Source organism: Helianthus annuus, chromosome 1 (assembly GCF_002127325.2).
Source record: "Helianthus annuus cultivar XRQ/B chromosome 1, HanXRQr2.0-SUNRISE, whole genome shotgun sequence".
NCBI lineage: Eukaryota > Viridiplantae > Streptophyta > Magnoliopsida > Asterales > Asteraceae > Helianthus > Helianthus annuus.
Genome location: NC_035433.2, coordinates 144,057,472 through 144,076,699, shown reverse-complemented (window position 1 = coordinate 144,076,699; position 19,228 = coordinate 144,057,472). Strand labels below are relative to the sequence as shown.

Here is a 19,228-nt window from a genome sequence, read left to right as displayed (position 1 = left end):
ATCTGTCTCTCTAAACCCACATGACCTCATCCGATTAGCCAGTCAAACCCCCCTTTAACGTTTTTTAAAACACGCCACAGCAAACAAATAGGCCAAACACGCCCACCGTAGCGGAGGGGAGGCGGTTTCCGGCCGGTATTTGGGGGCAAAAACGCCCCAGTACAGTCGGTCTAAAAACACTCCAATAGTTGATTTTGGAAACTTTAAAAAGAACTTTTTTACAAGTCAACGACAAGTCATTGCTCACCAGTGCCTCATTCTGCATCAAGTGGAAGTTAAACCTGCATCTCTCAAGAGAAATGCAAGTATTCCACCACTTGATCTAACTAGACAAATTTTACCATTGTCGGGCCTTGAACTACCCTTTTTAAATATTTTATAACAAAGGTTAAGGTCTCGTTTAGTCATTTTCTATATATACAGCTCTATCATTTCAATCCTAAAGATTTAAAATATTAATATCATGACAGATTCATATTTTAAAATAATCAAGTTGTGTAAAGACTTAAAATACTAATATCATGACATATTCATATTTTAAAAGAATCAAGTTGAGTAGATAACAACTGAACAACCTCTTAATCATTCATATATGGCCCTACATTTGACCATTCTCACATTTCATATATATATTTACACCAAAATAGACACTCATTTGTCACACACACACACTGTCTAATTTCTTAAATCAATAGAAGCTAGGCTCAACATATTGTAGCCATGGATGCAGAACCACAATCATCTAGTGCACCCAAAAAAGGTGGTTGGGTCACCTTTCCTTTCCTCATAGGTATTATTTCTTCATAGTAAATTCAAGTATTTTTTCATAATTTTTTGTTTGGTTTTTGAACACCAAGAATTGAACCCATGGGAATCCACTTGTTTAATTTGTAGGAACCATGGCGGGGTTAACACTAGCGGCCGGAGGATGGAGTAATAATATTATTGTGTATCTAATAAACGAGTTTAACATCGAAAGCATTGATGCTGCTCAGATTGCAAACATTCTCAATGGTTGTATGGCCTTGCTTCCGATTATTGGTGCCATATTAGCCGACTCATATCTTGGCTCGTTCATAGTCATTTCGGTTTCATCACTTGTGTCCATGGTGGGAATAGTAGTATTAACCTTAACATCAACGCTAGATGTATTAAAGCCCAAACCATGTGAAAACGGCTAGAGTTCTTGTATAGGCCCGTCAAAAGCCCAAATTGGAATCTTGTACGCGAGCCTGGCTCTTTCAACCATGGGTGTGGCGGGTACAAGGTTCACGTTAGCCGCGATGGGTGCAGATCAATTCACAAACCCGAAGCACCAACGAGCTTTCTTTAACTGGCATTTCTTTGCTATGTATGCCGCGACGTTTGTTAGCATGGTGGGAATTGTTTATATCCAAGACAACGTGAGTTGGGGTTTAGGGTTTGGACTAAGTGGTGCGGCTAACTTAGTTGGGTTAGCCGCTTTTGTTTTGGGCAGTCGATATTATCTATTGTTAAAGCCACAAGGCAGCCCGTTTACCCAACTAGCTTATGTTTTGGTGGCGGCTTTTCGAAAAAGAAAAGCTTTATTGTCACTAAAGATTGAAGATTATTGCCAAGAACCACAATCTGGAGGAACAAAGTTGATGGATACAACAACAAATAACTTCAAGTAAGTATACACAAGTTTTGTCATACATACTTGATTATAGACAAAATAGCATATGCATGATGGTAATAATAGTTTATCACTGGCCAATACATAATGTTTTTTTGAGAGAGAGGATAAGATCATAAAGTTAAAATACAAAAGCTATATTTTTACTACAATAAATAATATATGATCTAACAGTGTAAATTGAGGGATAATATATGCGTTGTAAACATGTTAGGTGTAACAAATATAAAGTTTAGAACATACGAATTATTATTTATAAACTATTATACCATTTTTTTGATATCTTAAGAGGTTTATTTTATGTGAGAATTTCATCTTTGAGCATTATTTAAAAAATTATTATGCTATTTTTCGAAATAATTGGAGGCAATGATTTGTTATCATGGACAGACATGACTGAATGATGTCAATACATATTTTCTGCACCAATATAAAATGATCAAAATAAATATTGTATTGATAATAAAGAAATAAAACTCACCAACCAATTTTCCAATTGTTAAAATATATATCACAATATGAAAGAAAAAAAAAAGGTAGATGCACGGTATCCCTGATCGTGGAAGTGATCCTACTTCTCAAACTAACGACCCGACAATGCTGTCTGGCGGAGAAACCCCTACCAACTCGAGTGGAACTGAAGAGCGTGGGGTTACCAGGTTTCGAACCCGTGACCGCACAGGGTTCTCGAGCCGGATTAAAGTGGGGGTCAGTGGCCACTGGGCTGACACCCAATGGTTCACAATATCAAAGAAAATAGTAGGTAAATGTGGATAATATATATAACCGAAAACTATATTATATGGGTTCTTTTATTTTCACACATCTATTTTCTTATTTTCACATCCCTAAATGTATAAGGGTTATATAACGTTATACAGCTCGTATATATCATGTGAGAATAAGAAACCCCTATTTTCTTATTTTCACATCCCTAGATGTATAAGGGTCGTATAACATTATACGGCCCGTATAAACCATGTGAGAATAAAAATTTACGATGTGTGATTATTAGAAACAGAAATTGATAAAGATAGTTAAGAGGACATCACTCATTATGTATGTATGGTACAGGTTCCTGAACCATGCAGCCCTAGTGACCCAAGGCGACACGAACCCAGACGGCTCCATCAAGAAGCCATGGAACCTATGCACATTGCAACAAGTGGAAGATCTCAAAACTCTAATCAGAATCTCCCCAATTTGGTCAACTAGTATCCTCTTGCACACCCCAATAGCCACCCAAATGAGCCTAGTTGTTCTCCAAGCTCTAGCCATGGACCGCCATCTCGGACCACGGTACCAAATCCCTGCCGGGACCACAATGATCTTCGTTACGATCTCAACTTGTCTTTCTCTAGCCTCGATCGACCGTTTCCTTATTCCAACATTCCATAAACTAACCCGCACCTCACCCACACTTCTAAGACGAATAGGGATCGGTCACGTTCTCACTATTGCAAGCATGGCCCTCTCTGCACTAGTCGAGTCAAAACGGCTCGCGGCAGCTAGAACCCACAACCTAACCGGCAACTCTATCGTGCCAATGTCGGTGTTTTGGATGGTGCCACAACTATTAGTTGTGGGAGTTGGAGAGGCGTTTATGTTCCCGGGTCAAGTGATGTTTTATTACCAAGAGTTTCCAAAGTCGATTAAGAGCACAGCGGCAGCGATGGTGGCAGTGATTATCGGGATTGCGTTTTATTTAGGGACCGCGACGGTTGATTTGATCAGGAAAACAACAAGGTGGTTGCCTGATGGTATAAATGATGGGAGGATGGATAATGTATATTGGGTGTTGACTATTGCTGGGTTGGTCAACTTTGGGTATTTTTTGGTGTGCTCATGGATGTATAAGTATCAACATGATGAAAACAAGGAGCTCATTAGTTCTAATAGTTTCTAGGTGGTATGTTATGTGTGTAACTAAACTGTTTGTACCTAAAATAGTGAATCCAAATAAAACCTGATCGAATCATAGACCGGCAAACTGTGAACCGAACCTTTTGGATGTCAAACCGGCCGACTGTCTTCGCTTTAGATGGTTCAGTGAGTTTCAAGGATTTTTAAACACCCCGTAGTATAATTACCAAATTCATTACATTGGCCCTTTAGTTAAATTAAAATGCAACATTGGCAACACAAAAACATTATTTCATATCAGACAATGTACTGATGTAGACAAAGATGACTTATAATTTGTGCAATATTATTTGCTCATTTTGAAATGGTGCAGTTCAGACTAAAATAGATGATGAAGTAACTAACCTGCGTATCTAGGAAGCTAGATATTGAAACTTCGAGCTTAACAGCCAAAATAAGAAAATAAGCTTAGTGGGCCACCCCGGCCCATTAAAACCAAGCCCATTAGCGTTAGGAATTCCTTTATCTATAAATAGAGAGGTCTATCCTAGTGGTGCACAAATCGGTTTTTTTTAAAACCGGGTTTCGGGTAGGATCGGGTTCGGGTAGGATCGGGTTTTAAAAAATCGGGTTTTTTTTTTTAAACCGGGTCGGGTCCGGGTCCGGGTTTTCTACAAAAAATGTATACCCTATATACCCGGGTTCGGGTAGGGTTCGGGTCGGGTTTTATAAAACCCGGGTATTATAATACCCTATTTCCGGGTTCGGGTCCGGTTCGGGTATTCATCGGGTAGGGTTCGGGTATGCATCGGGTTGGGAAAAAACCCGCACCGGGTATTAAAAAACCCGCATTGGGTTGGGAAAAAACCGCATCGGGTAGTGCGGTTGTGGCTGGAGAAGGCTAGACGAGTGATGCAGGTGGCTGGAGAAGGCTAGACGAGTGATGCAGGTGGCTCAAGCAATTGCATGTTGAGCCGAAAAAAATCAAATGAGAACAACCAGGACCAGCCATGTATTGTCACGAGATTTAGTGGGGTTTTGGTTTAGTTCTTTTGGGCTTTGAAAAGAAATATGTGGATTACATAATTTTGTTTATCATAAGAACTAGAAACCTAATACTTAAACAAGATTCGTTACATCAAAGTGCATACATAATTTTGTAAGATCATAAGAACTAGAAGTCTTAACGCATACATAATTAAACAAGATTACATCAAAATCGGGTTTTTTTAAACCGGGTTTCGGGTATAAACCGGGTTTCGGGTATAAACCGGTTCCGGTTTCTGGTATTTATAAAACCGGGTTTCGGGTATAAACCGGGTATAAAAAAAACCGGTTCCGGGTTCGGGTTTTAGATCAAATATGCATACCCGGTCCCTACCCTACGGGTAGGGTCGGGTTCGGGTATAAAAAACCCGGGTTTTATAATACCCGGTTCCAGGTTTTTTTTCGGGTCCGGGTCCGGGTTCGGGTTTTTTGTGCACCACTAGTCTATCCCCTCATTTGATTATCCCATTTGGTTTGGAGATACACCAACTATCTAATCTCTATCTCTATCTCTCTAGAATGAGACTATGTAAGTATACACAAGTATACACAAGTTTTGTCATACATACTTGATTATAGAATTTTGGAAAAATAAAATAAAAATAATATAATTTGTTTATGATGGTGAACACGAATTATTGAATTATAGAATTAATGACTTTTAGCTATATATAAAATTAAAAAAAGCACATAGATGTGTTTTTTTTAACGGCCAACAAATCAATCCCGAGCATTCTCGGGGCACCCACTGGACAAACGGAGTACTTCGAGAGTAACCCGAGTCGCCCACCACCAATTCCGGGGAAAACCCGGTAACACACCCGCCCGTAGGCACGACGGTAAAATTACCGGTAAAACCCGTTTGGCTCAAGGATCGAACCCAGGTTTCCCTGTGTCTCCTATCACTGCCCACCAATGCCTCACTCTTTTTTTGCACCAGATGAGAATTGAACTTGAGTCTTCAAAGAAGAACGCAAGTCCTCCTACCACTTGAGCTAGAGGTCATTGATGTGTTTGTAATAAAATAACACTAAAAGTCAAGTTTTGTCATATTAAATTAAAGGTAATTTATGGTAACACATGTTAGCTTGTCAACATAAAAATTACATAATCCAGAACATGAGTTACTGTAGGATTTAATGTTTTCACACATTCTAGTCTGAGTACCAGTTGGAGAAAGTAAACTATTAAGAACTACAACACTCTTAATATTTTTCTTTAGCGGCTTTCTTGTATTAGGCTACCGTACTGCTCAAATTGAAGAGTCTCGTTGCCCCACTCTGGCCAGACTATGTCATAATTGGGCCCACGCTGGCTTCAGAGTTTGGCTTGTGAGTTCCCCCGAGAAATCATACCGCCGGCTGCCACTTGACAGTCGTTGTGCCACTACAAGAGTAGAACCCTCTGATTTAACACAAAGTGGGACGAAAACCCAGGTGGGCTCAAAATAAAGTCTGACACCTCTACAAGGAGGCTAGACTCTATCTATCATTAACTAATCCACCAAAATAACACAAGTGGAGATTAAACTTGAGTGTCTATTGGAGAACCCAAACCTCTCTACCACTAGGCCACAAATGGTAGATACAACACTCTTAATATTACATAAACAAATTAACTAATAATGAACGTAGGTTACCTAAAATCCCAAATTATATACATATACAAAAAAAAAAAAAAAAAAAAACGTTTAACAACATACTCACATAAGTGATTTTACGACATGTAATGCTAAAGACCCTGAATCACATTCATCAATAAAATACTATTTGTATGCAGTGGCGAAACTTGAAATTTTTTACGAGGGGTCGAAAACGTATATACCAAAAAATTTCTATAGAACCGGGGGGTCGAAAACATATATACCAAAAAATTTCTATACGAAAACTACATATATAAATATAACACTACTGGCCGAAAAGTTCGGGGGGTCGGACGCCCCTCCCAGCCCCTTCAAAGCATCGCCCCTGTTTGTATGTGTTTAGACAAGTTGTTATTAAACGTTTAGACATGTCTACATGAATTGTGACATGAATACAACAATAACTACTGTCGAATCCCCAAATCCCTGGATGACGTTCAAAGGGTCTTCGCTGACGTCGTAATATTCCAACCTTTGCTTTCTACAAAAAAGAAAACCGTTAGCCTCGTCACAGGGGACCCCGAGGGGGGGGGGATCCGTGACCAAGCTCCGGCGTGAGAGTAAGTAAACTTGCCAGAGAGTAAGAGAGAAGCTTCTCCCGACGAGTGTGATCGCCGGAATGTTCTTTGTGGTGTGAATCAGTTATAAATATGGGCATTTAATGTGAGGGAATTACGGTCAGAATAAATGATCATGTAAAGCATTAAGTGAGATACCTTGGATTAAAGAAATAGATCCCTTTACCTTTCTTATATAGCCAGGTTGGCTTATCTTCTCAATGGAAAGGTACCGAGGAGATCTAACGGCTTCTGACCATCTTTGGGGGACTCAGACACGTGTCTGAGCCCCAACGGCGAGATCGTTGCCCTCATTTAATGAAGCCAGCTCGGAAGTACTGTATCCGCCGGAGATCATATTCTTATAAATCATTAATGCTCCCTGTTCTTTCTGAATACCTTTTTCCCGCCCATTTAGTATGGGAGAATCCCTTTAGAGACAAGTATCACAATTTGGGCCTTACCAGTTGGGCCTACATGAGAGGAGCTCAAGATGGGTCAAGTTGGGTAACCGGTTGGCCGGTCGTCAACTACAGGAATCTTTGTCGTGTTGCATTGAGTTTTGTTTTTTGTTAATGATACATGTACTAAAAGGTTATAGGCGAGTGATTATTCATGTATATATAATGTGTGGATGGTATATTGGTATCTCTTTGCCTTGTAGAAACTATAGTTTACTCATATTGGGTCTAATTTGCTCTACTAACGTTTTTGTTACAGATAAAGAAAAAGAAGAATTAGATGTGCGTTCATGAAATTCAAACCAATGTCAAAAACAAAAATTGTTCTTTGGATAGATAGGAGGAAAACATGTCTATGTGGATCTAACAGGGGTTTCTCTGCTTGTGTGTTTAGAGGATAGTGCTTTCACGGTGGATCAGGCTGCTTTAAAGGCTACTTCAGGTAAAGTGACCAAACATGAGAAAACGTGCCTTGACAACCAACACGTGTATATCCCATTTGCTTTTGATACTTTTGGTTTTCTGACGCCAGAGGCTGTGGACCTACTTAGTCGAGTTCAAAGGGTCATGCATAGTAATGTTATGACTCCGAGATCTATTGATATAGTTTTTAAAAGACTTAGTTTTGCTATTCAAAAAGGGATAGCGACACAACTTGTTACTCATTTACCAACTATCTCGATGTAAATTAAAATTAGGTTTTCAAGTTTATTAGTAAAAAAAATGGTTAACTGAAAAAAAAAAAAAAAAAAAAAAAACCATGGTACAAAAAGTGATTTTTACCAACTACAAATTAGGAAGTTACAGCAGATGTATTTTTTAATCATACACACAACTTCAACCAACAGTCGAAAGAAATAAGAAAAAAAAAATATCTGTACTATATAATATTTACACAACTAATTCATTCTTTGCAAATTGCAATATTTATTTGTCTTCCAACATGTAAAATCGTATCGAATCAATTCCTTGCATACTATATATGTAAAGAAATTGTGAGTCGGAATATCTTTATAAAAGGCTATTATTACTTCATTTGTCTGGTTGATATTCATCCAATCCTTGCAATAATATTAATATGTTGAATTGCTTTTTCAATTTTTTCACTTTCTTGCCATGCGGCTGTTTCATTTTTATTGAACAGCGTTCATATATTATATATAAAAACTCTAGCAAGGAGCTAGGCGGCTGAGATGGAGAGGCTTCCAACTAAGTGTGCTTTGGAGCGGCGCAACATAAACGTAGGTTTCATCTTGTGTCCGATCTGCAGTGAACATAACGAGATGGCCACGCATTTGTAGGCATCCTGCGGTTTTGCTCAAGCTATCTGGCAGGCGATTTCTTTATGGCTCAAGATACCTCCTATTTTTGCTTTTGGATTAAAAGATGTTTTGGAGCTACACAATTTTGTGGGGGTGTCATTAAAGTCCAAGAAAGCGGTGTATGCCGTGTGCCTATCGGTGATGTACGTGGTGTGTGTGGAAAGCACGTAAATTTATATCTATAATATCATAACCATACCATAACCATACCATGTATATCCCACACATAGCGAGGCTAGAAGTAGGGTCAGGGGAGGGTGGATAGAGAGGTTGCTTCCAGAGATATCATCGGCTCATAAATTAATAAAAAAATTAACAAAAATTAACTAGCAACAAGAAAAATATTATATCTATTATAACAAATTTAAAAGTATTATAGCATTATCATATTAATATCATGACAGAATCATATCTGTTGTAATAAATTATATTAGCACTAATCAAGTTGTTTAGATAACAATTAAGCACCCCTTAATAATTCCTGTGGCCCTGCCTTTTGAGAATCTGACCATTCTGACATTTCTTATATTTACACCAAAATACACACTCATATGTCACACACACAGTGCCTAATTTCTTGAATCAATAGAAGCTGGGCTGCAATATATTGTAGCCATGAATGCAGAACCACAATCATCTGGTGCACCCAAAAAAGGTGGCTGGGTCACCTTTCCTTTCCTCATAGGTATTTCTGCATACTAAATTCAAGTGTTTTTTTTTTTTTATAAAATGTTATCTTCCTTTTTTTTTGTTTTATTTTCGAGCAATAAGAACTTAAACTGATGGGAATCGAACATGTTTAATTTGTAGCAACCATGCCGGGGCTGACACTAGCGGCCGCGGGATGGAGTAATAATATTATTGTGTATCTAATAAACGAGTTTAACATCAAAAGCATCGATGCTGCTCAAATCGCGAACATAGTCAACGGTTGCATGGCCTTGTCCCCGATTCTTGGTGCCATATTAGCCGACTCGTATCTTGGCTCGTTCAAAGTTATTACGGTTTCATCACTTGTTTCCATTGTGGGGATACTAGCATTAACCTTAACATCAATACTAGATCTAATGACGCCCACACCATGCGAACACGGCCCAAGTCCTTGCGAAGGACCGTCAAAAGCCCAAATTGGAATCTTGTACATAAGCATGGCTCTTTCGACCATGGGTGTGGCAGGTACGAGGTTCACGTTAGCCACGATGGGTGCAGATCAATTCACAAACCCGAAGCACCAACGGGTTTTCTTAAACTGGCATTTCTTTACTATGTATGCCGCGATGCTTGTTAGTATGGTGGGGATTGTTTATATCCAAGACAACGTGGGTTGGGGTTTGGGTTATGGTTTAAGTGGTGCGGCTAACTTAATTGGGTTAGTCGCTTTTGTGATGGGTAGTCGGTATTATCTGCTTCTAAAGCCACAAGGCAGCCCGTTTACCGGTTTGGCTTGTGTTTTAGTGGCCGCTTTCCGGAAAAGAAAAGCTTTATTATCACCAAAAACTGAAGATTACTGCCAAGAACCACAGCCTAGAGAAACAAAGTTGATAAATACAACAAATAGCTTCAAGTAAGTATCTACAAGCATGGGCGGACCTAGCCTTTGGCCAGGGTGGGCGGCCGCACCCCTTGAAAATATGGTTGAACACCTCATCCGCACCCCAGTAATAATTTCTGGGTCCGCTACTGCCTACAAGTTTTGTCATCTGTAGTTAATGATTATAAATTTTTTGAATGTTTTTACAATTTTGTAAATGAAATCTTAACCGGTTAAATACGGTACAGATTCCTGAACCATGCAGCCTTAGTGACCGAAGGCGACATGAACCCCGACGGCTCCATCAAGAAACCATGGAACCTATGCACATTGCAACAAGTAGAAGATCTCAAAACCCTAATCAGAATCTCCCCAATTTGGTCAACTGGTATACTCTTGCACACCACATTAGCCATCCAAATGAGTCTAGTTGTCCTCCAAGCTCTAGCCATGGACCGCCATCTCGGACCACAGCTTCAAATCTCAGCTGGGACCATGATGGTCTTCGTTACAATCTCAACCGCTATCTCCTTAGCTCTAATCGACCGTTTCCTTGTCACGTTCCATAAAATAACCCACACCTCACCCACACTACTAAAACGAATTGGGATCGGTCATGTTCTCACCATTTCAAGCATGGCCCTCTCAGCACTTGTCGAGTCAAAACGGCTCGCAGCAGCTCGAACACACAATCTAGCCGGCAACTCTATCGTGCCAATGTCGGTGTTTTGGATGGTACCACAACTATTAGTTGTGGGAGTTGGAGAGGCGTTTATGTTCCCGGGTCAAGTGATGTTTTATTACCAAGAGTTTCCAAAGTCGATTAAGAGCACAGCGGCAGCGATGGTGGCGGTGATTATCGGGATTGCGTTTTATTTAGGGACCGCGATGGTTGATTTGATCAGCAAAACAACAAGGTGGTTGCCTGATGGTATGAATGATGGGAGGCTGGATAATGTATATTGGGTGTTGACTATTGTTGGGTTGGTCAACTTTGTATATTTTTTGGTGTGCTCTTGGATGTACAAGTATCAAAATGATGAAAACAAGGAGCTTAATAGTCCTAATCCTTGATAGTTGTTAGGTGGAATACTGTATATGTAATCAAACTGTTTGTACCCGAAAAACTGAATCTAGCTAAAACTGAAGTTTCAAATTTGAGGTCCGGGTTTGACCCGAACTTGGTTATCTCTTTTTTTATTAGACCAGGGTATCCTTTGTATAACGGAGACGAGGTTGCGGGGTATTTTACACTATGGAAACGGAGTTAAGGGGTATTTTTACACTACTTAGACGAGGTTGAGGGGTAGCCCGTGCTACCCCTACTAATATTGTAAGTCCGCCACTGATCCTAGCAAATGTTACTATTTGATTATGAATCGTTAGGTCAACACGGCTGGATTACTTAGTTTTAAAATTACACTTGTATCTAACCATTAATTAGCTATGTCTAGATGGCTTTCAATTAGTGTTAAAATATGTATATAACTCTTATTATTCACAGTTTAATATTGTTTGTAACTTATATTTTTTTATAAGTTAACTTGGTTGTATCTAACCATTAATTAGCTATGTATAGATGGCTTTCAATTAGATAAGTTAACTTGGTCATACATTGTGCATCTAAAGCCTAAAACCCGGGTGTGATCACCTTTTTAATTCTTGTTTCCCAATTCAATCAATTTCAGTTTATAGTAGTTTTTAATTAATCAAACCAACCATAAAAATATCGGTTTTAAAATAAATAATTGAACAAAACATGCAGTGTTGAGCACATGCTCCTTATGGATACGATATCTGACTTTACCCTAGCTACCTAGATTAATTAGATTTTTGCATGACCCTAATGACAGGTCATTAGTGCATTTATTATTGGACCATCCATATCGCTTGATGATGTGGGTGTGTTTGAAAATGCAAACCAACCCACACAGTCCTTCACCCCTTGGTGAGCTTGGAACGAGGTGAAGTTCGTGGATGCAAACCACATCCAAAATAATTCGTCAGCTCCGCACACACAAAGCAATGTTTAATTATATTTTTTTTAAATACAAAGTGGAGTGTGAATTGAGGTTCATAGAGGTTTGGTGTTGTGGAAAAACACAAGTTTTTAAGAAAGACTTTAAGTAAAGACTTTAAGTATGATGTGACATGCTGAAGTAAAGGTCTATAGGTTTCGACATTAATGAAGCTCTTATTACTTTTTTAATTGGTCCACCTCATCGTTTGTGTTATATCTGGAATCCTAGACCTCGATTCCGGAGGACAATCCCACAACGCCACTCTCCGGGATTAGGAGCGTTGGAAACATTAATAATGAATATCATAGGCTATAGAAGGGTGTCCGGGCGATGTGACACAAACATAACACAATGACAATGGTTCCACATAACGGTGACAACAACAGTTTCCGACTTAAATAGAAGCTAGGCCTGCAAATGAATCGAACGAACACGAACACAAACATGTTCGTGTTTGCTCATTTAACTTTAATCGAACACGAAAAAGAACATATAATCAAACAATTTCTTTGTTCATGTTCGTTTATTAAGAAAAAATGGCATGTTCGTGTTCGTTTAAAACCTAAACAAACAGTTCACGAACGTAAACAGACATAAATGAACCAACTCAAACGAACATAATTTAACAAATAATAAACAACATAAATAAACATAATTGAAGAAACATAAGTGAACATAATTTACTAACATAAACGAAGAGAACATAAACTTTCATATAAATTAGTTATAAATTACGATAAATTCCAACAGAAAACCTATTTTTATTACTAGAAACCCCAATTATCAATTAATTATATTTATAGAAGTTGATAAAAGGACCTTTTACATTTAATATAATATCCACCTAGGCATATAAAAAATAAAATAATAAGAGAAAAATGTTACGTGATGACCGATGGTAATTACACAATATTATAACACTAGGTTACTTCCCCGTGTGTTACAGGGGTTGAACAATTTAAACTATATAATAAATATTTCTTGAAAATGCAAATCAAAGACGGAGACATTTATATATATTTGATAAATAATGATACTAATAATAATAGTAAAAAAAATCTCATATATGTGTACAGAGTCGTCTGTAAGAATTCATGTACCCTGTTTGAGCTCAAAAAAATATGTTCTTTCGTAATGTTTTAATATTATTATTTAATTTTAAAATAAAATGGGTATTGGAAAAGTCAGTATGGAGTGTCTTATTGACTTATTGGTTTTTTCTTCTCACATACACCCATATAGATTTGAAGGCTCAGTAAGAGCATGTTTGGTTATGTTTTTTGAAACAACTTATAGACTTATTGGGGTTTTGAAAAAGTCAGTATGGAGTGTCTTATTGACTTATTGGTTTTTTCCTCTCACATACACCCATATTGTCAAACATCATTTTGTAGATTATGACTTTTCAAAAAGCGTCAATAATTTTTTTCAGAAAGCTTAGCCAAACATGCCCTAAAGCTAATGCCAATGGGTATTGGGCTCACTAAGAGCATGTTTGGTATGCTATTTTAAAAAAATTAACATAGATATCGGGTTTTTTTTTATAAAAAACACGTGCCCCTAGAAATCAGACCCTGTGCGGTGGTCCTCCCCGCACACCCTTATCACCGCCCATGCATGTGTATACTCATTTAAGTAATCGATATACATTTGATGATATCCTATATTTTTTTTTGTATTCAATTAACATTTTTCTATTTAGTATTATTTGCAATTATTTTCTAAATGTATATATAGAGTATGGATGTTACTGAATTTTTTAAGAATAATTTTTAATTTTGACATATATATTCAAACTTATAATGTAGTCATGAATTTTAATAAAATCTAAAAAAGCGTGAAACCCTTTTCAAATTTCAATAAAAGGATTATAATTATCAGATAAACATTTTTCTATTTAATATTATCTACAAATTAGAAGATAAATTATTAGAAAATAAATATGAAAGAAAGGCGGGAAAACCAAAAAATAGATGCATCCAATAAATGACACGTGTCACACATTGGTTTACTTTATTATATGTATAGATTATGTTACATCAAAGTTTAGTTATTTAATAAGAAAAAATATTAGACTCTCAAATTTGATTACATTGCTATGATATTTTCCCCTTAAATAAACACGAAGTTCCAATTACAACAAAAACAATTAGTTATGCTTACTAGTTTCCAATATTCCATATACCCTAAAATAAAACAGGTTTACAATTAGTGGTATAACCAATATTTTAAATATCGGTATGAATCGGTCAGTTATACTAGATATCAGACACAGACTTGGTATAAAAAAGGCTGGTAAAACCCAAATACCGGTTAATCTGGTTCAAACCGTCAAACCGGTTTGCATTATCTTAAAATTTTGATTTTTTTAATTTTAATAAAATACGATATTAAGGTAATATTGACCTTCCAGCAATTAACATAGTGCATTCCATTTCCATATTCCATCACTCTTAAAACCATTTACCCACCTCATCCAATATAATTAACATAGTGCATTCTCCATTTCAATATTCCATCACTATTAAAACCATTTACCCACCTCATTCAATATAATATTCTTTATAAATTATAAAAATTCTCTTAGAATACTTAATATTTTACAAGAAAATAATTGTTCTTTTAGATAAAACTATAATCAGTTACACAAATTCTAATTGAAACTAAATTATTTTTTTATTTTTATTTTATGAAATTATATACTAATGTTACTAGCAACCCGGTTGAACCCGATTGAACCATTTTAAAGCCCAAAATGGTATGATTTAAAAAAGGGTTTCCTTCGACTCGAGAAAGAAACGACGCCGGTTTGGTCTTTTGGAAGTCAACAGTCAACACCATTTCAAAACCCCCAATCTGGAGGAGAACCACATCGACCCACCAATGGAGTCATACTCCGGCGCCGGTGGTGTTCCGGCTCCGCTAGCAATCGTAGCATGTATCGGCATGACTATCTTGTACGTCGCAATCCTCTACTCTCCCACATTAATCCTCCGTCTCCCACCCCCTTCATCTTTCAAAACCTTCATGATCCGACGGTTCATTTGCGCCGGTATCTCCACCGTCGTTTCACTTGTTGTCTGCGCCTTTATTCTTCCTGTAAGTTTTCTTATTCAATTCACTGTTTGTTTGTTTATTCTCTGTGTTTACATTTTGATTGTTGGATGGTTGGTTGCTGGTAGTTGGAATTAGTTACTACTTACTAGGGTTTTGTTATTTGTGATTTGGGGTTTTGGGTATTTTGTATTTATGACCAGTTAGGGGCTGTTTGTTTGTGTCTGAATGGAACCATTCAGAGGTTCATATCTGATTCGGTTAGATGTAGAGGTGTTTGGTTCATTAAGACATCACCTCTGGATGGAGCCATTCAGATCTGAATGGTTCAGACAAATTTGATATCTGAATGGAATTTTGACAAGCTTGCCCTCATCCACACTGCCCCTTCATCTCCACACCTACCGAATCAACATAACCGCCACCACTGTCGGCCGGCCTGAAGCCGTCGCCGCCGGAGTCTTCACCGTCATCAACGTCAACGGCCTATCCTCTTCATTATCTTCGACACCTCTATTAACGTCATTCATCACCGGAAAACCAAACGAACCTTAGTCAAATCTAGATATAAGAAAAAGCACACGAGTTGCCTGAAACCATAACTTACCGGAGTCGAAACACCGCCGCCGCTCGCGGGCGTCGCTGCCACCGTCGCTACTCCTTTCCGGTCTCTCTTTCCCTCCGACTCTTCTCTCTCTCTCTCTCTTCTCGTTCCTGTCCTCTCCCTCTGCTCGTTTTCAGGTGGTTGCGTAGGAGAGTACAAGGAAGGTGTGTAATGGTAGGAGGTTAGGGGTGCAACGGTCGGAGATCTGACCAGAAACCGGCTCCTGTTGCCGGAGCTTGAGAGGAGTCAGAGGGTGCGGCTGATTGTTTTTGAGTTAGGGTTGTAAGAATGTTGATGGTGATGAGGTTCTATGTCTGTTTGTTTTATGTGTGTGTGATATTAGTGAAGGTACAGAAAGAGGAGATAGTTAGAGGGGTAAAATGTTAGAGGGGTAAAAATGTCATTTTACACAGTCATTCAGATGTGCAACCAAACAGCACTTTACTGGTTCAGAGCCTCTTACCCATTTAGACCTCTTATTCATTCAGCACTTATTGATTCAGATGTTGCCAAACAGCCCCTTAGTTATATTTGTTCATGTAATAATGTAATATTCAGAGTGTTGTAGGGGAGCTAAGTAGTTAATGCGGTAAAATATCGGATATCGGTCAAGAACCGATATTTGAGATATTGGTTATCGCGGTGGGATATCGGTAATTTTAATATCATGCTAAATTTATATATATAGCAACTTAACACTAACAATTCAGTATACTCTCCTACCATTAACAAATTAACCTTTTACAACTTGCGAAACACTAACAATTATAGCAACTAGAAACTGACTAAGACTTAAAACGCTAACATATAACACTAACAACTAAAAATTAAGACTTAAAACACTAATAGCAACAATAAGAAGAAAAGACGAATGGTAGAACTAAGAAGAAAGGCACTGATACCGGGAAAATCGGTGATATATCGGTCAAATATTGGTCAAATATCGTTGATATTATCGGTACTGATATTCGGACCGATATTTTGCACCGACGTCTCAGCAGGGGACTGATAACCGATATATCACTGATATATCGGGATATTAACTACATAGCAGGGAAGTGATCTTTAAAAAGATTGTATCTTCATTCTATAACTAAGTTGGAAAGCACGTATAAGGGTTGAATAAAGGAAGTGTTAAATAGTTAGTAATGAAGATTCGGGAATTGTGAAAAATGTTTTGAGATAAGTTTTTTTTTTTTTTGACAAGAAAACTTCGTTAGAACCAACCCTCGACCCAAACGGGCAAGAGGCTAAACAAAATACGTATAAGTTAATTCTTCAATTAACCAAAATCAATAACTAGGGTTTTTTTATGTATACTTCATAGTTGTTAATGGCGAATAGCGACAACTTGCTACATAGCGAATAGAGATAAATTGCGGTCACTATTTTATAAACAGCGATACACTAGAAAAAAAAATTTAAGTTTTATTTATATGTATATTATATCAAAATACTTTGGTATATACACTATTTGACATGAATTATGAATATTTAACAAAAACCTAAAATCGAGCGATTTTATAGCAATTTTTAATCAATATTTATATTAAAAAAATAAATAACTGAAATCTTGCTATTTATGGCTACATTCATGACTAGTTAGTTGATTTGTTTTTGTAATATTGAGGATTGTTCTAGTGATCTAGTCCTTAATAGTTCACTTATATTAAATGGTAGATAAGTGATCCTTAAAATAGAATGATATGTTTAAAAGTTAATCCTGATTTGAAAGTTTTAGGAAGTTAGCATAATGGTGGAGTTCTAATTGATCATTCATCTAATGTGTCTGACCTGTTTATTTTAGCTGATCTCTTAGTACTTTATTTGTTTGACCCGTTACCATAAAAATACATAACTTGATCTCTTAGTGCTTTATTTGTTTGACGTACCTAACTCTAGAGTTGAAATACCTTACCAAGCAGTGTGTGTGAGTCTAGAACTGGGGTTCATGCCAAGCAAAATCCTGCAATAAAATATGTTCTTAATTCTATATTTTCCTTTTTGAGAAGCTGACATGTCACCATATTTCTTGATCCATTCAGATAAAGAGGTGGAACATGTCCTACTTGCTTAGTGCTTATGGTATCCGTCTACACCACACGGTGAGTATTCAATTTGTTTGTATAGATAACGCGCGCGGTTGATGGTTTTCATCAACTTATTCATTTGTCATAATTTGCAGATTAAAAAGGGTTAGTGAGTTGCTAAAATTTTCTGCTGAAAATGGAATTTTATGTATGAAACAGTGGGAAGCCGTGGTTTTTCCTCTTTGCCTGACTTCGTTAACGTATATCGGCTCGTTTATCCTCAAAATTTTATCAATTTGGAGCTCGTGGGCCGAACATGGGGACCGACAGATAGATATATCATTTCATGGCTTAAAGAGTGGTCTTCAAAACCTCATTAACTGGATGGTTTCAGCTGTTTACGATATTTCAGTTTGGAGAATGTATATTGTGGTCAGTTTGCTATTTCAGTTATTTTTAAAGTTGTAATTATTTTTTATCATCCAAGTGATTTTCTCGTATTATATAATTCACAGGCTCCTCTGACGGAAGAGTTAGTTTTCAGAGCTTGTATGATATCTTTACTTCTATGTGGAGGATTTAAAGCATATACAGTAATACTTCTCTCTCCTGTTCTTTTTAGCCTAGGTAAGTCCTACATTTTTCTAGCATTTTAAAAAACAGAATTCATGTGAAGGATCATAGTTGTCAATAGCGATCGTAGCGATCGCTATAGCGCGCTATGTAGCGTATAGGTATAGTGTCGCTATTAGGGTTGTAGCGATGGATAGCGACACCTTATTTTTATTTTATTCTTTTAAATATAAATAGCAATTAAATATAGCTATGAAATAGCTGGATTTTAGGTTTTTGTTAAATATATGTGTAAAATAGCACATATACCAGAGTATTTTATCGCTATTCGCTATGTAGCATATAGGTACCTTATCGCTACTTGTCGCTATTCGCCATTAACAACTTTGATAACACACATCCAAACACCCCATAAATGTGGCTTAAATATAAGTGCAATAGGCTTTGACTTTCTGTTAGGCGGTGCAATAGACGAACCACGTAAAATTTGGTGTTCTCTATGTTTCTGTTTGTTCTGCATCGTGTTTGTGTTTGCGTGTGACTGTATTTCAGTGGAAACATCTCAGAGCTGCAACAGACAGCCCGATGCTGCTGTGTTTTGTTTCATCTGTGATACCCAATCCTAGCACCGAGTTCTGTCAACAACCGCCAACCTTGGTTTTAAAATGCGCGATGCGCTCCGATGCGTTTTGATCCCAAAAGGCGATGGGCAATGCGTGATGCCCGCGCATCACGTATGTGAGGCGTTTGTTATTTAAAAAGAATTTTTATAGATAATATTTTAACTTGTTAACTTTAAACAATAAAAGTTTAAGAGATTAAAATAAATAAATACAACAAAATAGCTCTAGTACCATGAAAGAAGT

The 19,228-nt window shown here is 37.3% G+C and overlaps 2 protein-coding genes and 1 pseudogene across 3 annotated transcripts; all 3 read left to right on the top strand.

Moving 5' to 3' along the window:
- The first annotated feature begins 665 nt into the window (after positions 1-665).
- Positions 666-3,659, top strand: LOC110864312 (annotated as a pseudogene).
- Positions 3,660-9,114: 5,455 nt separating this feature from the next.
- Positions 9,115-11,351, top strand: LOC110864313 (protein NRT1/ PTR FAMILY 2.7). The gene is made up of 3 exons (XM_022113366.2): positions 9,115-9,234; positions 9,360-10,113; positions 10,329-11,351. The coding sequence occupies exons 1-3, from the start codon at positions 9,165-9,167 to the stop codon at positions 11,152-11,154; spliced, it is 1,650 nt and encodes a 549-aa protein (XP_021969058.1). The 5' UTR covers positions 9,115-9,164; the 3' UTR covers positions 11,155-11,351.
- Positions 11,352-14,893: 3,542 nt separating this feature from the next.
- Positions 14,894-18,460, top strand: LOC118480961 (CAAX prenyl protease 2-like). 2 transcript variants are annotated; one of them, XM_035975985.1, is made up of 4 exons: positions 14,895-15,200; positions 17,805-17,864; positions 18,009-18,221; positions 18,305-18,460. In XM_035975985.1, the coding sequence occupies exons 1-4, from the start codon at positions 14,985-14,987 to the stop codon at positions 18,443-18,445; spliced, it is 630 nt and encodes a 209-aa protein (XP_035831878.1). In that variant the 5' UTR covers positions 14,895-14,984; the 3' UTR covers positions 18,446-18,460. The 2 variants fall into 2 exon arrangements, with proteins under 2 accessions (XP_035831879.1, XP_035831878.1); XM_035975986.1 differs by lacking the exon at positions 18,305-18,460 and having other exon boundaries at positions 14,894-15,200; positions 17,945-18,081.
- The last annotated feature ends 768 nt before the right edge of the window (positions 18,461-19,228 follow it).

Coding starts and splice junctions, on each gene's coding strand:
- LOC110864313 (XM_022113366.2), top strand. CDS start 9,165: ATGAATGCAGAACCACAATCATCTGGTGCACCCAAAAAAGGTGGCTGG. Junction 9,235..9,359: donor CACCTTTCCTTTCCTCATAG/GTATTTCTGCAT, acceptor TTTAATTTGTAG/CAACCATGCCGGGGCTGACA. Junction 10,114..10,328: donor AATACAACAAATAGCTTCAA/GTAAGTATCTAC, acceptor AATACGGTACAG/ATTCCTGAACCATGCAGCCT.
- LOC118480961 (XM_035975985.1), top strand. CDS start 14,985: ATGGAGTCATACTCCGGCGCCGGTGGTGTTCCGGCTCCGCTAGCAATC. Junction 17,865..18,008: donor GTATCCGTCTACACCACACG/GTGAGTATTCAA, acceptor TGTATGAAACAG/TGGGAAGCCGTGGTTTTTCC. Junction 18,222..18,304: donor TTTGGAGAATGTATATTGTG/GTCAGTTTGCTA, acceptor TATAATTCACAG/GCTCCTCTGACGGAAGAGTT.